Consider the following 20,087-nt stretch of genomic DNA (forward strand, 5'->3'; position numbering starts at 1 on the left):
TAGCAAAGGAAACTTTCCACTGAAGTCAAGCTTCCACTCCTCCCAGTTATCAGCTTCTATCTTTCCAGACTCATTTCCTAGCAGAGGGAGTCTGCAGGACATGTTCATGTTTGGGACTTTATCCCTGGAGTCACATGAGCTGGCTAATGAGCCAATGGGAGAGCTCGGCTCAGGTTTCACCATGGGAGAACAGAGGGAAATAAAGAGGGAGGAAGAGGGACTAATCTGGGCCTCATGGGCTGGACACCACCGAGTCTGCCGGCACAACAAGTCTAAAACTTCTCTCTCTAACTGGATCTACTTTTTGCTTTTGGATGATTCAGATGTTGAGGAGTAAAGACATTCCTACCTCTGGGCAGGGGTCTGGGGTTTTTCCTTTAACAGAGTGAGAAGAGGAGGATAGCAGCAGTTTTCCCCTCATCTTTAAGCCTCTGCTGGAGTTTCTTTGGTGGAAGAATGGGGGCTGGAGCTATGACCATCTGTGTGAGTAAAGTGTGCCCGAGACTTTGCCGTTAACTTGTAAACAAGTTAAAAGATGTAAAATTGGTTTATGCTCCTCTGAGTAGCAGTGTTGGGTATCTTGTAAAGGGGAAAAGCTGCCAAAAATAGGTTGTTTCCTCCTGTGAATACAGCTTTTCTTCCTGAAATAAAAGTAACTTTATGTTTGAAGGGTAACCAAGCACTCATATGCACATTGTATCTCTTGCATGTGTAAAACAGAAAGAAATACTCTCTGTTTCACTTTTCACAAACTCCCTAATTTCCATCTCAGGGATTTCATCACACGATGACGTCACTTGCTTACATTTTCCTTCTTCCTCCCTGCTTTTTTTTCCCAGAAGCTGCTTTATTAAAATGTTGTGTGCTGCAGTTTTCTCCGGGCTGAGCAGCTGCTGCTTTTGACGCCTGTGGAGCTTTTGCTGCCAGTTGCCTCAGTGGGCACCCACATACTGGAGGGAGTCTGGAAAACTGGGAGCTGAAGGGGGAGGAGGGTAAGGAGAGCAACACAAGCCGGGGCTTGCCGTCCCCTTCATAAATCAGTGTGCAGAAAACAGAGCTAGATGAACGTTTTATATTGGAATTCAGTTTTGAAAAAGGAAACTAAGGTTTTTCCAACAAGATGTTTAAATTCTTTGAAACAGATCCTAAGAGGAAATGTTTTTGTCCTTTAAATCTAGTCTTCTCATGTCTTCATGTTTTCTGTCTAAGCAGCCAAATGTTCTTATACTATCTTGAAGTGGTCTTGGTTAGTATTTCTTCAGACCTTCTGAAGATTATTCAAACTCTTTCTGTCTTTGGTTGCTTTTCCCACTCTTATTAGTCCAGTACCAGACCACTTTCAGAGAAAAAACATAACTCCGGCCTGTAAATCAGCCCCTAAACTCAAGGGATGAACTACTGTTGTCTAATCTCCTCACAGACTGCTTAGCAAAACCTTAGCAACCTGTAACAAAGAACATTTTCTCATTTCTTCAGCTGAATTTATTAGAAACACTAAAGAAAAATAAAACACTGGAATTTACAATCTAACAAGGGGATTACTAAAAAGATATTAGCTGAAAACCTAGCCTACAGTTAATGATGACTGAAGGATGATTTATCTCAGGTTTTTGTTAGATGTTTTTCTTGTTTCTTCATGACTTTTAAACCGTTGAGATACTTGAACCTGGAATGGAGCTACAGCTCCTCCACATGGAAAATAATCAGCTGAGGTAGTTCACAACATCTGACCAATGGGAGGAGACTCAGAACTTGCTGTACAGACTTTAGATCCTTTCTGGCCTGAAACTGTTTGGGAATCTTGTAGAACAAACTGGTTGTCACTTGGGAGAGGGTTGGATCTCCAATAACTAGAAGATGGATGGATGCCTTTCAGGTACGTTTTATCTGCTGGACTTATTTTTTTGAGGTGCAACACTTCCCAAATGCTCTGCCTATCATTTTTCACCCTTTTTAAACACACGTTCCACAATATGATGTCATTGTCAGGAATCCATCCATCCATCCATTATATTCCAAGACCGGGTCAGAGAGGTAACAGGTCCTTGAGGGAAACCAAGACATTTCTTTCCCCAATGACACTCTCCAACTTATTCTGGTGATCTCAAGGCATTTCCACCCCAGAAGAGATATATATTCCCTCCCGTGTGTTGTGGGTCTATCCCAGAGCATTCTCCAAGTAGAACATGCCTTCAAAACCTGCAAGGAGGCCCACAGGACCATTGCTGGTACATAATATCGCCAGTATCACTTGTTGCCCAGGGTGGCACACCCTAGAGTGCTCCACAAGCAATAATAATGTCTGGTTGTGTTGGTCACTCTTTCACCAACAGCCCGCCAAGCTGACCCCACAATTGTTCAATGGGGTTGAGGCCAGGACTGCTGGCCTTCTCATCCTTTCCACTCCCAAATTCTGGAGATGGTCTCTGATGAACCCTGCTCTCTGGGGCCGAGTGTCACACTGCCTTCCCAGAAATCTGTTCAGGTTTTGCAGAGAGGATTTGAATTCATGGCTGAAACCAACATATTCAAATATGCTTTCTTTACAATTGTGGCGCCATTTAAAGGCAAATAAACAGGCTTTTCAAACATAATTCTTTTCCAAGAATCAACAAAGAAACGAATCAACCAAACAGAAATTTCCCAACTTTTTCTACTACATGGTTTCCACAGTACTGCGTGTCTTTCTGTGCATGGAGTGTGAAAGCATTGTTAAAACGGGGGAGGGCTGTGAATGATGAGCGCTATTACAGAGGATGTGTCACAGAAGACTGTCTTTGTAAACAAAAGAAGAAAATGGCTTCCTGAAACCTTTGTGTTCGTTGCCAGCTGCTTCCCAAAGGCCTGACACAAAGCTGAATTACCAAGTGACAGCACAATCTTTTTGAGCAGAAAGGTTTTTAATCCACAGAAAGATCTTGTGAGAAGACCATGGGATTGGGAGTGGGATTTTATGTCCACATAGTGACACGCACCCTGGAATGTGTTTGATCTTGCTTTTGGTTTTAGCTTGGTTTAGGTTGCTTGCGGACTGATTTTCTTTTTTCTCCATAAATACTAAACTGTTGATTCTGATTTTAAATGTGTTTACCATATATCTTTGCTTTTGTACGCATGTGTTATTTAGCCCCATTTGAAGCCATTTATTTTATTTGCAACTTTAGTTTATTTAGTCATTTTTTGGAGCTGTGATTACATTTAGTTTATGTACTGTGTGTATTAACAGACTGTGTAAGATAACTACATGGACGTAAAGATGGATTTAGTGCATCTGTTCATTATGCCCTTTCACAGTCAAACTGAGCTCAGACCAGCTTAAGATATTACAGGTCCTTCTCAAAATATTAGCATATTGTGATAAAGTTCATTATTTTCCATAATGTAATGATGAAAATTTAACATTCATATATTTTAGATTCATTGCACACTAACTGAAATATTTCATGTCTTTAATTGTCTTAATACGGATGATTTTGGCATACAGCTCATGAAAACCCAAAATTCCTATCTCACAAAATTAGCATATTTCATCCGACCAATAAAAGAAAAGTGTTTTTAATACAAACAACGTCAACCTTCAAATAATCATGTACAGTTATGCACTCAATACTTGGTCGGGAATCCTTTTGCAGAAATGACTGCTTCAATGCGGCGTGGCATGGAGGCAATCAGCCTGTGGCACTGATGGGGTCTTATGGAGGCCCAGGATGCTTCGATAGCGGCCTTTAGCTCATCCAGAGTGTTGGGTCTTGAGTCTCTCAACGTTCTCTTCACAATATCCCACAGATTCTCTATGGGGTTCAGGTCAGGAGAGTTGGCAGGCCAATTGAGCACAGTGATACCATGGTCAGTAAACCATTTACCAGTGGTTTTGGCACTGTGAGCAGGTGCCAGGTCGTGCTGAAAAACGAAATCTTCATCTCCATAAAGCTTTTCAGCAGATGGAAGCATGAAGTGCTCCAAAATCTCCTGATAGCTAGCTGCATTGACCCTGCCCTTGATAAAACACAGTGGACCAACACCAGCAGCTGACACGGCACCCCAGACCATCACTGACTGTGGGTACTTGACACTGGACTTCTGGCATTTTGGCATTTCCTTCTCCCCAGTCTTCCTCCAGACTCTGGCACCTTGATTTCCGAATGACATGCAGAATTTGCTTTCATCCAAAAAAAGTACTTTGGACCACTGAGCAACAGTCCAGTGCTGCTTCTCTGTAGCCCAGGTCAGGCGCTTCTGCCGCTGTTTCTGGTTCAAAAGTGGCTTGACCTGGGGAATGCGGCACCTGTAGCCCATTTCCTGCACACGCCTGTGCACCGTGGCTCTGGATGTTTCTACTCCAGACTCAGTCCACTGCTTCCGCAGGTCCCCCAAGGTCTGGAATCGGCCCTTCTCCACAATCTTCCTCAGGGTCCGGTCACCTCTTCTCATTGTGCAGCGTTTTCTGCCACACTTTTTCCTTCCCACAGACTTCCCACTGAGGTGCCTTGATACAGCACTCTGGGAACAGCCTATTCATTCAGAAATTTCTTTCTGTGTCTTACCCTCTTGCTTGAGGGTGTCAATAGTGGCCTTCTGGACAGCAGTCAGGTCGGCAGTCTTACCCATGATTGGGGTTTTGAGTGATGAACCAGGCTGGGAGTTTTAAAGGCCTCAGGAATCTTTTGCAGGTGTTTAGAGTTAACTCGTTGATTCAGATGATTAGGTTCATAGCTCGTTTAGAGACCCTTTTAATGATATGCTAATTTTGTGAGATAGGAATTTTGGGTTTTCATGAGCTGTATGCTAAAATCATCCGTATTAAGACAATAAAAGACCTGAAATATTTCAGTTAGTGTGCAATGAATCTAAAATATATGAATGTTAAATTTTCATCATTACATTATGGAAAATAATGAACTTTATCACAATATGCTAATATTTTGAGAAGGACCTGTATTTGTTATGATCCTTAGGTGTTTGGGTTTTTAGGTTTCTTTTGTGTCTCTATGTTCTCTTGGGTCTTGCCTTCTTCCGTTCATTTCCCTGTGTATATTCTTGTGAGTTTTTCCATTTTAGTGCATTCTTTTGCATTTAGCACTCTAGATTATTATAGTGTTTTTGTGCATTTAGAGCGGTTTCCTGTTGAATTTCTGTTACATACTTCCCAAGGTTTGTTTGTGTTTATTTTCAACTGTGTTGGTTAATTAGTCTCTCTCCTTTAGCTGTTCTGCTTTCACTTTGCCTCAGCTGCTCCTCATTTCGTCTGATTTGCTCCTCTGGTCCATTCATCCCTTCCTCCGAATATTAGCTCACTGGTTTTCATTGTTCTCTACTGGGTTCTTCTGTTTTACTGTTGGTTCCATGCCATTTTATTTTCCTTGCTTCATGTCCTGTTCTTCTCATGTGCTTCTGTAAGTTTTTCATCATCAAATATTCTTCACTTCTGGTTACATTTAAACTTGATGCATTTATATGTTTATGAGCCTAACCATCCTGTATGTCTCTGTGTATACAACCATAGGTATCTCCTAGGTACCCACTGAGAACTCCATAAGTAGCCAATAAGTGCTGTACATTCTTTCTACCACCAATAGGTATCAATTTGGTAAGTTATTCTGGCCGGCCAGGAGAAACGCTGCAGCCCCGTTGCTGCTCACCACGAACGCTTCTGCCTTTCTCCCCAGCTTCAGCAGTTTTTATTGAAAAGCCAGGCATGTACATGCAAAACAAAACATACATTCTATCAAGTGTCAGTTGGCCTGTCTGAAGTATCTTCATTGTTGCCGAGTAGAAAAACATACATTCTTATCAAATGTCAGTTGAGCTGTATGTCAGTTGGACTGACTGATATATCTAAGTTAAACACACACAGAAGGCCTGTTAGCCAGGCCACCAAGCCACACAATACATTTTATTTCACACATTATTAAACATAATTTGAGCATAACAATTCAGACCCTATTAAGTATTTTAAATGTTTGCAACAATAGCCATCTGTACTGTTGTAAATATGAATCTGAGAATATTATTTAATATTAATATTTTATCAAATAATATTTTGGTCTGTTAAGGGTTGTCCTGTGAATACCAGCCCAGTAAGGTGATGGTATTAGGACAGAATAGAAAGGTGTGAGACGAGCTCTGACATTATTGAACAGCATAAACTCTGCACATATATGGAATGAATTCACACAATTTATTAAAATACAAGAATTTATTAACAAAAATAAGTCAACTCAAAGTCAAACATATTTCAATCAACAAACTCTTTACTTTGCAAAAACAATCCAACTAAACTACCAAGCAGAATTAAAGAATAATGAAGACTAATGGGCTATGTACAATATAAACAAGTTGATTAAAGATGATTAGAAATCATAACCAAAAGAGTGATGCAACATTACCATGCAATGTTTATGTTTGAGAACCAAGGATTATCTTGAAGAATCTGGAAGTGAAGTTAAATTAGTCTTTTAACTAATTTAGGCAATAATCAGCAAACGTTTAGACAACCATTCACAATGCAAGATCAGATAAAATATTATTTTAATAAAATAATGTTTTAAATAATGATCTGCCGAATAAAACCAACCTCCTGGATGATCATTTCTCAACGGTGTCTAATTAGCTGCCTTTATTTATTAAAATGATATTTGAAGAAATATTATTGAGTATTTTGGAAAAGAGCCAAATCTTTCTGGAAAAATGGAGCTTAATGGTGTTTACTTAGTTATCAACTCTAGTAAATGATGTTCAGGGACTATTATTCACTAGCTTGAAAACCAACAACCTTTCTGTTGACTAGCCTTAATGCTAGCACACGTGTTCTTACCAGCTGGCTGTTGGGCTAACAAAGAAGCTAATAGCTTAGCACCAGAATCAACACATACCTTTAAAATACCAGGTTAATAAAAGGGTTAAAATGCATAAGCGCGGACGGCGCGTTATGATCAATGTTCTGTTTAAAATCACCCTTTAAATAAAGTTTATCTTAACTTTAAAACATACAAAGAACACAGAACCGGCGCGTGCCGTAGCTAGCCTACTAGCTCTAAAGATAGTCTGGTTCCACCAAACAAAACTTCATAACATGAAAACGTTTAGATCATTTCATCCTAAACCTATCTGTTAATCTGCCCAAACCTAACCTCTGACCGTAGCGAGGAAATGTTGTCCAAGGGCGATGAAGTTCGACGAAACGTCCACAGTCAAACAAGCGGAACCTCTGCGTTCGCTCTGTGAATGATAGCGTTAGCTCCGGAAAGCTGGCGGCTCGGCCTGTCCGCTGCCCGGCTGTTCGTTACCGTAAACACGGTTGTGCAGGCCGTAGTAACGTCCTCCAGACTCAGCTTGTAGAAACAGCTTCTCCACCGGGGATCTCTCTGCGACACAGTTTTGCTTCTGTGGGGCCTCGAAGAGAAAATGTAAGCAACTCTTACACCTTAATTTCCCCATTCATGAATGAAAATACCGGATACACAGACAGTATTTCATTCTACTTAACTTTGCATATAATCGATGATCGTATGGCTTCGGATCCAGTTGAATTGATGTCTTTTTTGCCAGCAAAAGACATTCGCGCGCTGGGCCTCTCCTGAACCGTCCTCCTCGAAGGCCGTGTGGAAAGAGGAAGACTTGTGGAAAGAGGAAGACTTGTGGAAAGAGGAAGACTTGTGGAAAGAGGAAGACTTGTGGAAAGAGGAAGACTTGTGGAAAGAGGAAGACTTGTGGAAAGGTGGGGGCTTTTATGTGGCAGTGTCCTTGCAGGAAGTCCGCAGTTACCCCCTTTGCTGGCTGTGCTTTTATTTGGGTAACTGCGCCACAGGAAGTCCGCAGTTACCCCCTTTGCTGGCTGTGCTGGAAGAAGGTTAATGCACTTTATTTTGAAAAGTTCCAGGAAAATATGTACCGGAGTTTTAGTGTTGAAACCCATGGCTGTGGTCCCAACAGTACCTTTTAAGTACCCCTACTGGTACTCCTGCAAGCACCCTACAGGTAGCCTAGCCTGCAATTACTGCTGCAGGTACTACTGTAAGTATTCCTTTAAGTACCCAGTATGTAACCCCAGAAGTATATCAGTTTGGTTAATTTGTATAGCTCCAAATCACAACAAAGCTTATTTCAAAGTATTTCATAACACAAAGTTCTACCATAGGTGCCGGATGGTAGAATGTATTGCTACGTAAACATCTTTATTACACAGCAAACTTCCTCACAACTTGAGACAAATTTGTTGCCTTAATTAAAGCAGCCATCAAAGCCTGAAGCAGTTAGATATAAATTCAGATTATTTCACTTTACTCAGATAGGTGCTGTTAAAACCTTCACACACCCCACTGAAATCAGTTTCACTTTCAATGCCTTTTATGAGCTCATTTGAAGCTGAATGTTTATCCTATATTACCAGCATTAAATATTTCCAGTCAGTGTCACTTCCATCTGGAAAGTAGGTTTAAATCAACCTGATCAGCCAATAAAGACTCAAATTTAGCTAGAATACATCCAAACTGAGTCATTTGAGTGTGTCAGCCCACCTGTTTGAACCACTGAAACGTGGACCTACAATATGTGACATGGTGGAGCTGTAGCCATGACAACAGCACTGAGACTCCCTTCCACTCTGCAGGATCCAGAACAGCAGGAAGTCTTCATTGATACTAGAGGTGAATAAACAAAGACAGATAAAATGACGCAGCACATGTAAGAGAGATTAGTGAAAGGAGATGACTTACTCAGACCATGCATGTTTCTTAGGTTACCTGGAAGGACATGATGTTATCTTATGAATCCTTAAATGTGCATAATGTTATTTTTGGGTGTGTCTCTCTTTAACAAATGTATAACCTGGTAACCTGCAACATATACTCAGTGATCCCTTCTTCTCCACTTCCCTCCAGCTCGCAGCACACTCTGTCCTCCCCCAGCATGACGGTCTAAAGACAGAAGCTGTGGCTGCCTTTCCTGCAATGATTCTGCAGCACAGACCTGAGGACTGCTTCATGATGGCCTCAGTCACCATAAGGCTGATTTCTGATCTCCTCTCTCCCTGCAGCACAACCAGGCCGCGGTGTTGGTCAAAGAAGACATGAAGAAGATGGTCCAGATACCCATGCTGAGATCCAGAGCTGTGGCAGCCAAAAACAGCAAGATATTTGGAGTGTCCCTGCTGGAGCTGAGGGAGCAGGGCCTGGTGGAGGATGGAGTGCCTCTGGTGGTGCAGAGGATGGTGGAGCATCTCAGCAAGCACGGTAAGAGTAAAATATATGAAGAATGTTTATTCTTAGTGTCTTGATTCGATATTACGTTAATGACAAATGGATCACCTTTGTAATTTTGTAGGCTCTGCCAAGTTTTACAAGTTCATTGCATGAAACTAAACATTAGTGTGCTGTGTTTTCCAACTGGGCTTTATTCACCTTAATCAAAGTGCAGATTTATGCACAGTAGTTATCCACAAAAGCTAAAACATTGCACATTTTTCCTCCTCAACCTTCATTTTACCACCATGAAGCATATAAACAGTTCCTTTTTTCTAAAAGTCAATCCAACGAATAACAAATTATGTAAAAAGAAGAAACCTGGAATAAAAAAACCATTTATACTTCCAGCATCATACTTCAATATTTGATCATAGCAATGTGAATGTACCACATATATACTTGGTAGATATTTCCTTAAATAAACTTTTGCTTTTACAAATAAACAAGGACGTATTTAAAGCTGAAAATCCGCTCTTTCTTTAGCGTTCCGTTTGTGATTTTTCTTACATGCTGCAGTGCGTCTGTTTTACCACTAGATGTCGCTACACGAGTATGAAACTTGTAGCAAACCTCTAGAAAAAATAATCTTGATTAAATTGAAATTTTATACAATAGCATACAGGTCATTCTCAAAATATTAGCATATTGTGATAAAGTTAATTATTTTCCATAATGTCATGATGAAAATTTAACATTCATATATTTTAGATTCATTGCACACTAACTGAAATATTTCAGGTCTTTTATTGTCTTAATACGGATTATTTTGGCATACAGCTCATGAAAACCCAAACTTCCTATCTCACAAAATTAGCATATCATTAAAAGGGTCTCTAAACGAGCTATGAACCTAATCATCTGAATCAACGAGTTAACTCTAAACACCTGCAAAAGATTCCTGAGGCCTTTAAAACTCCCAGCCTGGTTCATCACTCAAAACCCCAATCATGGGTAAGACTGCCGACCTGACTGCTGTCCAGAAGGCCACTATTGACACCCTCAAGCAAGAGGGTAAGACACAGAAAGAAATTTCTGAACAAATAGGCTGTTCCCAGAGTGCTGTATCAAGGCACCTCAGTGGGAAGTCTGTGGGAAGGAAAAAGTGTGGCAGAAAACGCTGCACAACGAGAAGAGGTGACCGGACCCTGAGGAAGATTGTGGAGAAGGGCCGATTCCAGACCTTGGGGGACCTGCGGAAGCAGTGGACTGAGTCTGGAGTAGAAACATCCAGAGCCACCGTGCACAGGCATGTGCAGGAAATGGGCTACAGGTGCCGCATTCCCCAGGTCAAGCCACTTTTGAACCAGAAACAGCGGCAGAAGCGCCTGACCTGGGCTACAGAGAAGCAGCACTGGACTGTTGCTCAGTGGTCCAAAGTACTTTTTTCGGATGAAAGCAAATTCTGCATGTCATTCGGAAATCAAGGTGCCAGAATCTGGAGGAAGACTGGGGAGAAGGAAATGCCAAAATGCCAGAAGTCCAGTGTCAAGTACCCACAGTCAGTGATGGTCTGGGGTGCCGTGTCAGCTGCTGGTGTTGGTCCACTGTGTTTTATCAAGGGCAGGGTCAATGCAGCTAGCTATCAGGAGATTTTGGAGCACTTCATGCTTCCATCTGCTGAAAAGCTTTATGGAGATGAAGATTTCATTTTTCAGCACGACCTGGCACCTGCTCACAGTGCCAAAACCACTGGTAAATGGTTTACTGACCATGGTATCACTGTGCTCAATTGGCCTGCCAACTCTCCTGACCTGAACCCCATAGAGAATCTGTGGGATATTGTGAAGAGAACGTTGAGAGACTCAAGACCCAACACTCTGGATGAGCTAAAGGCCGCTATCGAAGCATCCTGGGCCTCCATAAGACCTCAGCAGTGCCACAGGCTGATTGCCTCCATGCCACGCCGCATTGAAGCAGTCATTTCTGCAAAAGGATTCCCGACCAAGTATTGAGTGCATAACTGTACATGATTATTTGAAGGTTGACGTTTTTTGTATTAAAAACACTTTTCTTTTATTGGTCGGATGAAATATGCTAATTTTGTGAGATAGGAATTTTGGGTTTTCATGAGCTGTATGCCAAAATCATCCATATTAAGACAATAAAAGACCTGAAATATTTCAGTTAATGTGCAATGAATCTAAAATATATGAATGTTAAATTTTCATCACGACATTATGGAAAATAATGAACTTTATCACAATATGCTAATTTTTTGAGAAGGACCTGTATATCAGTGAGGTATGGTTGACTGGACAACAAAACTCTGAAATATTTAATGTAATAGTCTATCTTACTACCAGCAGTTTCTGGCTGAAATATGCTTTCTATTGGATTTAGAAGTGACATAAGACTTATGAGGCTGGTCAATGAGAATTTTACCAATTTGAACTTTTTCAATTTAATTAGATGTTAAAAAGTGATTTTCATCCATCAATTGTCTATATGCCCATGACTCTCTGCAAGGCAAAAATTATTTCAGGGATAAAATTCTGCTGAGGGTAGAGACCATGTCATATTCTGTGAAAGTAAAACATCTTTGTGATCTTTGTCGACACTTTTAAAGATGGTTCATTGTTTTATCACTAGTTTAACTGACGAGTTACCAATTTCAGTTAAACATTGACTAAAATCCAAACATAAATATGACAGCACAAAAGCATGACTGAGTCATAAAAATCCTAAAAAGCATATAAAGTCATCTTCTATCTATGATTGGTATCACTTAGGTAATGTTAAAGATTTAAATAAACCTTCAAAAATATATTTATAGAAACATGAAAAGGGTAAAATTACTGTAAATATAGATTATTGCTTTATAGTGTAACTCCAGTACATTTGACAAACATTAAGCTACGTTTGTGTTTGTGTATACCTGTAATTACTTTTAGCCATTTCTCAGTGACGGTTCTAGACCAGATTTACCAGGGTGGGGCCAGTGTTTTTCTTGGGGGCACAGAACAAAAGAATGAAGCAAAAAAACAGGGCAATATTTCATCGTTTAATATATTAAATGAGTCATAGAGCCATATAGCCACTTGGTCTGCTCTGGAGCTGCAGGTTGCAGACCCCTGATCTAGCAGATGAAAACTGTGATCGTATCTCAATATGGCTAAAGCTCAAATAAAAACACCTTCCCTTTTAATTCATTGTTAAAGTAAAATTGAGCAAATGTAACAAATGAAATTGGTCCAAGGGACCAATCAGTTACGGTTTCTCTGCGTTTTCTGAGACCAGTGAGAACTAGTAATCATTGTGATCGAGAATGAAATATTATTAACCAGACTACCATCTATCCCATAATAATGACTGGACTAAAAACCACAGAGTCAAATATCTACAGTTGAAACCAGGTGTTTAAATATTATGTATAAAAGGACACAAAACCTTTTTTTTTTTCTGACAATAAATCAGACCAAAACAAATCCTGTTTGAGGTCAGTTAGAACTAAAACCAAACTTATTTCTTTTCTGAAGTCCAGATTAATGAGAGAAAATGTTTAGATAAGTTTTTATCACTCAAATTCAGCCATTCATGCAAATTACTACACCTTTAAACAGTTTGGGAAGGCCCAAATGATGATGTCATGACTTTTTAATCATCTGGTTAATTCACAACATCTGAGTTAAATGGAAGAGAACCTGTGGACGTTTTTTTAGAGCAACACCTCAAACACTCTGCTTCCTTGTGTGACATCATGGAGAAGAAATCAGCCAAGATATCAGGAAGAGAATTATGAACATCCACTAGTCTGGTTCATCCTTCGGTGACATTTTCCAGATGGTTGAAGGTGCCATGCTCAGCGGGTTTTGTGTCCCACAGATTCATGTGTTTTGGTGCAAAATGCGCATTTTGACCCCATAAAAAAAGCAAGAAAGTCTGAGGTAAGAGGGTTTCGTTATCCACAGTAAAACTGGTCTTGTAGAAGAAGAATTGAATAGAAATATCCTTTAATGTCGCACAGTGGGGAAATGTATGTGTACCAGCAGCAAAGTGAACGGAAAATGAAGCATACAGATTCACATAGAGGTAAAAATTAAATAACAAAAAAAGAGACTGTACAGTAAGTAGAAATTCCAACATATGAAAAATAATACCGTACAGTTCTTAAAATAGCACACTCACATTAAAACAAATGTTCATCCATTGTGGAAGTGTTTTGCAGCTGGAGGGTCTGGTGCGCTTCACAAAATCGACGGCATCGTAAGGACTGAACGTTATGTAAGAATATTGAAGCAACATCTCAAGACTTCAGCCAGGAAGTTAAAGCTATGGCGCAAATGGGCAGAGCTGGATAGTTTGCACGAGACAGTTGTGGAAGAATACTCAGAAGGCTTCACTTTCTGCCAGATAAATGGGAAACTTGTGAATCGGTGGAAAGTTTTAGAAAACTCTCTTAAAGAAAAACCGTCCCTCATTATTCTGGCATTTAGCAGATAATAAATATTTTTGGTAGTCCTATCTGACCTAATACAAGAAACATTTCTGCAAGGTTGTCTAAAGTGTATGTAAATATCTGGTGTCGACCGTTAGCAGGAACCCATTTGTAGCCACTGGTTCCACCATCGGGTCACTGAGACATGTGTACACACATGTCAAATGATTGCAAGATGTAACCATGACCTCTATCTGTATGAAGCACTGGTTTTGCAGTTATGATTCATTCACCTATGACTTCTGGTACTAGTTGTTTTCCTTTCAAATCAAATCATTTACATCCCTATTAACGATCCCACAAATGATCATAAACTCCCTCTCAAGGATCCAGTTTACTACCAGTATCCTTAATTACTGAATAATTGATTGCACAGCTCCGATTCCATGATTACGTGTCTAACTGTAACTAAATACTATTTTCCTTTGCGTTTCCTCCAGCTCTGCATCAGGAAGGTCTGTTCAGAGTAAATGGGAACGTTCGCGCTGTGGAAACCCTGAAGCTGCGACTGGAGAGCGGCGACGACAAGGACTTGTTCTCGGAGTCGGATCTGTGCACCGTGTCCAGTCTCCTCAAACGCTACCTCAGAGATCTGCCTGAAGGCCTGGTCAACCTGACTGTGCAGCAGAAACTGATACAGCACTATCACGGTAAAACATTAACTCCTGCTCCCACTTTTATCTTATCTGCTCCAAATGATTCAACCAGCAAAAGTAGATTCAAGATAGAAGTGTGATAATATATATAAATAAATGTTATGAACATCTGGTTCATAGATGGTGAAGAAAGCAGCTTTATAGTATTGTCCTTCAAGGAGAGCCAACCAGGGCACCGCTGAGTTAAATCTGAGTGTGTAAGCATATTGATCAGAGTAGTCGTGAATCTCTGGGCTATAATCTCAGTAGCCCTGACCTTTAAAGAGAGTTTTTTGGCAGAGACAGTCTGTGCTCATCTCCTGCTCCTGCAGTGATATGTTATGTGTATAAAGGCAGAGGAGAGAACAGTTTGGCTGAAGTGTTTGCATTGCCTTTATAGCCCCATAAAGATCTGCTTTGTTTTTCAGAGGGTTTATCAGAGTACTGTATTGGTGAACTGCAAAATAAAACACTCTGGTGGACGTTATGAAGCTGTCTTTGAGATCGTTGCTGCTTTTCAGGAAACACAAAGCCAGGCTTGCTTGTTTTCTCCTTTTTGACCCTGGCTGCTTTTTCATTGCTAATTAAAAAACGTTCTCTATGTTTCTTTTTCTGCTGTATCACGGTTTGACAGACAGAAAATAATATTTCATCACCAACACTATAATTCTCAAAATGTTGTTAGCATGCAGTAGATCAGGGGTGTCGAGTCATTTCATTCAGTAGTGATGAAGCAGGGATGCATCTAAAAGTTGGAGGAAAGTAACTCTCGAGGACTGGACCTGGGCACCCCTGCAGTGGATCATTACCTAAATAATGATGCACCTCTCAGGCCTGTTTCAGTTCCTTACTGGACTATTATCTAAAGATGTTATAGTCATCTGACCCAGATCTAGTCTGACACTTTCCTTTTTTTATAACACACTACACAATATACTGTTATCCCAGCCAAAATGCACATAATTTGCCCCATGATTTTGTTAAGACTGAATGGGTATTAGTGCATGGTGGCGCAGTTGGTAGCACTGTTGCCTTGCAGCATGAAGGTCCTGGGTTCAGTTCCCAGCTGGGGTCTTTCTGCATGGAGTTTGCATGTTCTCCCTGTGCATGCATGTGTTCTCACTGGGTACTCTGGCTTCCTCCCACAGTCCACAGGTTAGGTTAATTGGTCTTTCTAAATTGCCCTTAGGTGTGTGAATGAGTGTGTGCACGGTTTGTGTGTTGGATGGACTGGTGACCTGTCCAGGGTGTACCCTGCCTCTCCCCCATAGACTGCTGGAGAGAGGCACCAGCTTCCTTGTGACCCATTATGGAAGAAGCAGTAGAAAATGATTGACTGACTAAGTGGGGCTCACACTGTGATTCTTGTAAAGGACCCACTTGGGTTGACCAAACATAAATAAAACAGCAAAATATGTTGTCACAACCTGTGAAGAAGTTAGGTGCGTCACAAAGCGGTAATTATTAAAATAGGTTAAGGTAATACAACCTAGCCCCCACATGGGTCCCACCTTTTACCCAGAGTTGTCCTATATCAAACGTGGGAAGGCGATTAACTTGGGACCATTTTGTGACCTATGGACAATTCGCTCTCATTTTTCAGCCCATTTTCTACTCATACAATTCCAACTGGTCTGAAAATGAGTAAAAAAGCAGCAAAAGTCCAAGGAAAACTTTTGAAAAATGTTCAGACAGCATAAAGATCTACTGATTAAGGCCACTTCAAACATTACAAGAACACCTGGAAGGAAAAGGAGGGGTTAAATGTTCACACAGTACTGTTAGCAATAAAACCGTCATCAGATGCTTGACATGAATAAGACTCCAGCATCATCTGCAGCTAGGTCCCACATTATGAACATGTTGAAAAATCCGGTGCCATGAGTGTCACATCTCATAGAGGCCATATATGCCCAAGGTTTTATGGGGCCCCGGCAGAATTTCATTTGTGGTGCCCACTTCCAGTTAAGGTCATTAGCAGCACCACTAACGGGTCTTTGACGTTGAGATTGTTTGGACCTTCATTTACCACAACTGGTTTTAAGTTTGTCTTCTGAGCCAATGAGAAAATCCTTAAATATGATAGTCCAGTTTCTTTTCAAATTGAGCTGTAGAGTTACAACTGTAAGCCATTGTTCCCCTCTGCATACTGACACAGGAGTACCTACGTTGGTACGCATGCATGCACACAAGCAGAGAGCCATTCACAACATTTGCGTCACTTGGTCATATCCGTTTATCCAACTCTGACCCAATTAATTATCCCGAGTAAGAGTCTCAACATATTTTCAGGCTTTTTACTGTAATACTGCTCCAAGTCAACATAACTAAAGATTAAATACCAGTTTTTATGTGAGTTTGGGATCATTCTCCTGCTGGAACACTAAACTGTGACCAGGGTTAATCCACCTAACACTAACCACCCCCCTCAGGGGAAGTGAAATTTTAGGATGTTCCGAACTAATCCAGAAAGCACCAAGGCTCAAAACTGGCATGAACTGGAAAGTACTGGAACAACAATGTCACTGTCCACAGTTTTGTCCATTTTACATGGCCGTGAACTGGGAGGGTCTGGACCTGGTTTGAACCTTCAACTGAAATTTGCATCTACCATCATGGACAAACCGAATGTTTTCTGGAGAATGGTTTTATGGCCCAAAGTGAAAAAGACTGAGCTATTTGCCCACAAAGACCAGAAATATTTTTGGATCCGAGGTCACGTTTCCAGGCCTAAGATCTCTTTATAAACTATCAAGCATGGTGGTGCTCCAACAGGAAGATTGTCCCAAACACACATCCAAGCTGGTCCTGGAATGGATAAATCACACAACATTAAGTTTCTGGAATGGCCCTTTCCTGAACACCAGGGAAAATGTGTTAGCTAAGGTTAAAAGCCAGGTCCATGCCAGGAAACCAACAGATTTAAATGAACTCGACCAATCCTGTCATGAATCAGGTCAAATATCCCCAGTTAATTTAGAAGCTTGATGATGGCTACAAATTTCATGTGGTTGAGATTTAGTTTCTTAAGAAACTTCTAATTAAATACTAGTGGATGTGGATGTACTGTAGTGACTATTTAATCACAAACTTTGACTCATTTTGGCCCGGCAGGTTGAAGAAGAAATGATTTCTTTCTGATGATGTATCTTTCAGACAGCGGAGATGCTGTTTCCTGGTGGGTTATTAAAGACCTGCTCCGCCAGCTGCCAGATGTTCACCACAGCCTCTTGCGCTACCTCTGCAACTTCCTGACTCTGGTGGAGAGGAACCACAAAGAAAACCGCATGACGGCCCACAACCTCGCTACCGTGTTTGGACCCAGTGTCTTTAAGTGAGTAGAAACATTTGCTTGTATAAATCTCATTCAAGTTGACTTTTTCAGGTATTGGGTCAGGTACTGCAAAATTAAGGTCAGGACAGAAAATTAGTAAAAATTTGTAAAATAAAAAAAGCACCTAAAATCCAAAGAAAACTTTGACAGACCCTCGAAAAGCCTGACGAGCGACTCATCACGACCACTTTAACTGATTAAATCAGGCTGATTAGAAGCAATAATAAATAAATCAAAGAAAGGCTTCTTTTCTAGGGAACAGAATGATGATAGCAAACGGAGCAAAAACGATCGGAGCAAAGGTGAAAATACAGTCTGTCATTACATATAACACACACTCAGAATAAGAACATCAAATAAACCACCTGGCATTACAACCTCCATAAACACAACCAGACCAAAGCACATGTAACATAGTAACACTAAGAAATGACAGGACAGTTGTCAAAACAGGAGAGCTACGGAGAATAATCAACCAAGCACTGATGGGACAGGGAACATTTGGTTTTACAGCATCTCATGGGTCATAAACTGTGATCTTAAATGTCCAAATTAAGGAAATTAGTGGAACGCAATTATCAGACTCATTTCTGTTATAACCCAAACAGCTCAATACTATGAAAACTGGCAGTAGAGGTGATCAAACATAGTAAAGTTGCAGGAAAAAAAAATGAACATTTGCTTGATGGTAAAACACAAGCAGGCATATAGCTGCCAGATCAATGTTTTTTTGTATATTATTTTACATATTTACTGATATTAAAGTTGTCCAAGATTAGCACATCCGTCTGTAATAATACTTGGTCAGCAGGTGGTGGTGTTGCTTGTACTGATAGATGAAATGAAAGAACAGTATTGACAAAAGAAATAAGCACTAAGATCTTAGTACTTGCAGTTAAAAATCAACGGACTTAAGTGAAGATTAAAATATTATATAAATGAATCAACGTGTGATTACATTTGTTTGCTTTTCTGCTTAAGACGGCATAAAATCAGCCTGGTGTTGCACGCCAGCTCTGTTTGTGGACGAGGACATTTGTTGACGTCCTGCTGTATGTTAAGCATCTTTCCTGCAGGATGGATTAAGAGCTGGTACCTGGCAGCGCTGCACGGTGAATAACAAAGTATTTACAACCCCACAAAATATAAAATCTACACAAAATAACTCATAATGACAAAATAAACGCATGTTTTTACCAGTTTAGAATAACGAAAAAAGGCAAACATAATAACTGCATAAGAATTCAAGACCATTGCTATGAAACTCAAAGTTGAGCTCAGGTGCATCTGATTTCTGCTGATCATCCTTATGATATTCTGCAACGACTGGAGTCCACCTGAGGTAAATACAATTGACAGCGTACTGCAGAGGAGAAACCAACACAAATCTGGATAAGAATTTCAGAAGCATCGAACATCTAGAAAACTGAAGTCTCTATTTCTTGGAAACTATAGAGACATGGAACCACCAGGACCCTCCATAGATCTGGCTGCCAAACCAAACTGAGTAACGAGGAATGAAGGACCTTGGCCATAGAGGTGACCAAGAACCCATCCAGAAGATCAACCAGTACTAAAATCCACCAAGCAGGCATTTAGGGTAGAGAGGCCAAACAGACGCCACTCCTCACGAAAAGGCAAATGGCAGCCTGGTTTAATTTTCTTCAGTAAGCACCTAAAAGAGTCTTAAGATTATGGAAAACAAAATGATCTGATCTGATGAAACCAAATTATCATGTCTAGGGAGAAACAAGCGGAGATCAACACCTGGCTAACAACACTCCTACTGTGAAGTACGGTGGTGGCAGGATCAGGCAGTGGGAATGCTTTTCTCTGGTCTACGAACCAGATGTTATTGCATGTCCTACAAATTAAATCCAAAACCAGGGGTGACTGTGCCTTTACAATGGCACCACCCAGTCTCTGGAACAACTTACCATTGCCATGAGCAACACTTACACAACGGACAGCTTTAAAAACCCACCCTGACTCCTGGCTTTCAGCTCTAGAGGAGCTTTAAAATCCTGATGTAAATCTTCCTCTGATTTATATGCTTTAAAAAAAATGAATAGCTACTTTAACTTTCATCTGATTGTATTTTAATTTACATCTCATTTTATCTCTTTTTGATAATATTTTTTAATTGTTCCCACATGTGGTAAAGCACTTTGATCCAACTAATGTGGTTTTTTAAATAACATTGATATTTTGTTTGAATTGCATGACTTTCAGATGCTGTTTTATATGATTAAGACCATATAAGACCATATGACCCATCTTCTATCCTCCATCTTCCAATTGTCCACATTTCTCATTTTCTAAGCAAACTCAGAACAAAACGCTGTCACTGTCAGGACATAAATGAGTGAAAAGCAGCCAAAGTCCAAAGAAAACCTTTAATGGGCTTCCTAAAAACCCAATGAGATGTTGATAACACCACT

The 20,087-nt window shown here is 40.4% G+C and overlaps 1 protein-coding gene across 4 annotated transcripts in view; it reads left to right on the top strand.

Moving 5' to 3' along the window:
• Window positions 1-250: 250 nt before the first annotated feature.
• The window catches only part of fam13a (family with sequence similarity 13 member A), a 92,046-nt gene continuing 72,209 nt past the window's right edge, over window positions 251-20,087 (top strand). For 2 of the 4 annotated variants that reach the window (XM_047365352.1, XM_047365355.1), the window contains exons 1-4: window positions 251-483; window positions 9,035-9,230; window positions 14,118-14,327; window positions 17,469-17,646. In XM_047365352.1, the coding sequence (XP_047221308.1) occupies window positions 457-483; window positions 9,035-9,230; window positions 14,118-14,327; window positions 17,469-17,646 (611 nt within the window). In that variant the 5' untranslated portion in view covers window positions 251-456. The remainder of the gene's footprint in view (window positions 484-9,034; window positions 9,231-14,117; window positions 14,328-17,468; window positions 17,647-20,087) is intronic. The other 2 variants (XM_047365353.1, XM_047365356.1) reach the window with 2 other exon arrangements.

This window comes from Girardinichthys multiradiatus, chromosome 5 (assembly GCF_021462225.1).
Source record: "Girardinichthys multiradiatus isolate DD_20200921_A chromosome 5, DD_fGirMul_XY1, whole genome shotgun sequence".
Lineage (NCBI taxonomy): Eukaryota > Metazoa > Chordata > Actinopteri > Cyprinodontiformes > Goodeidae > Girardinichthys > Girardinichthys multiradiatus.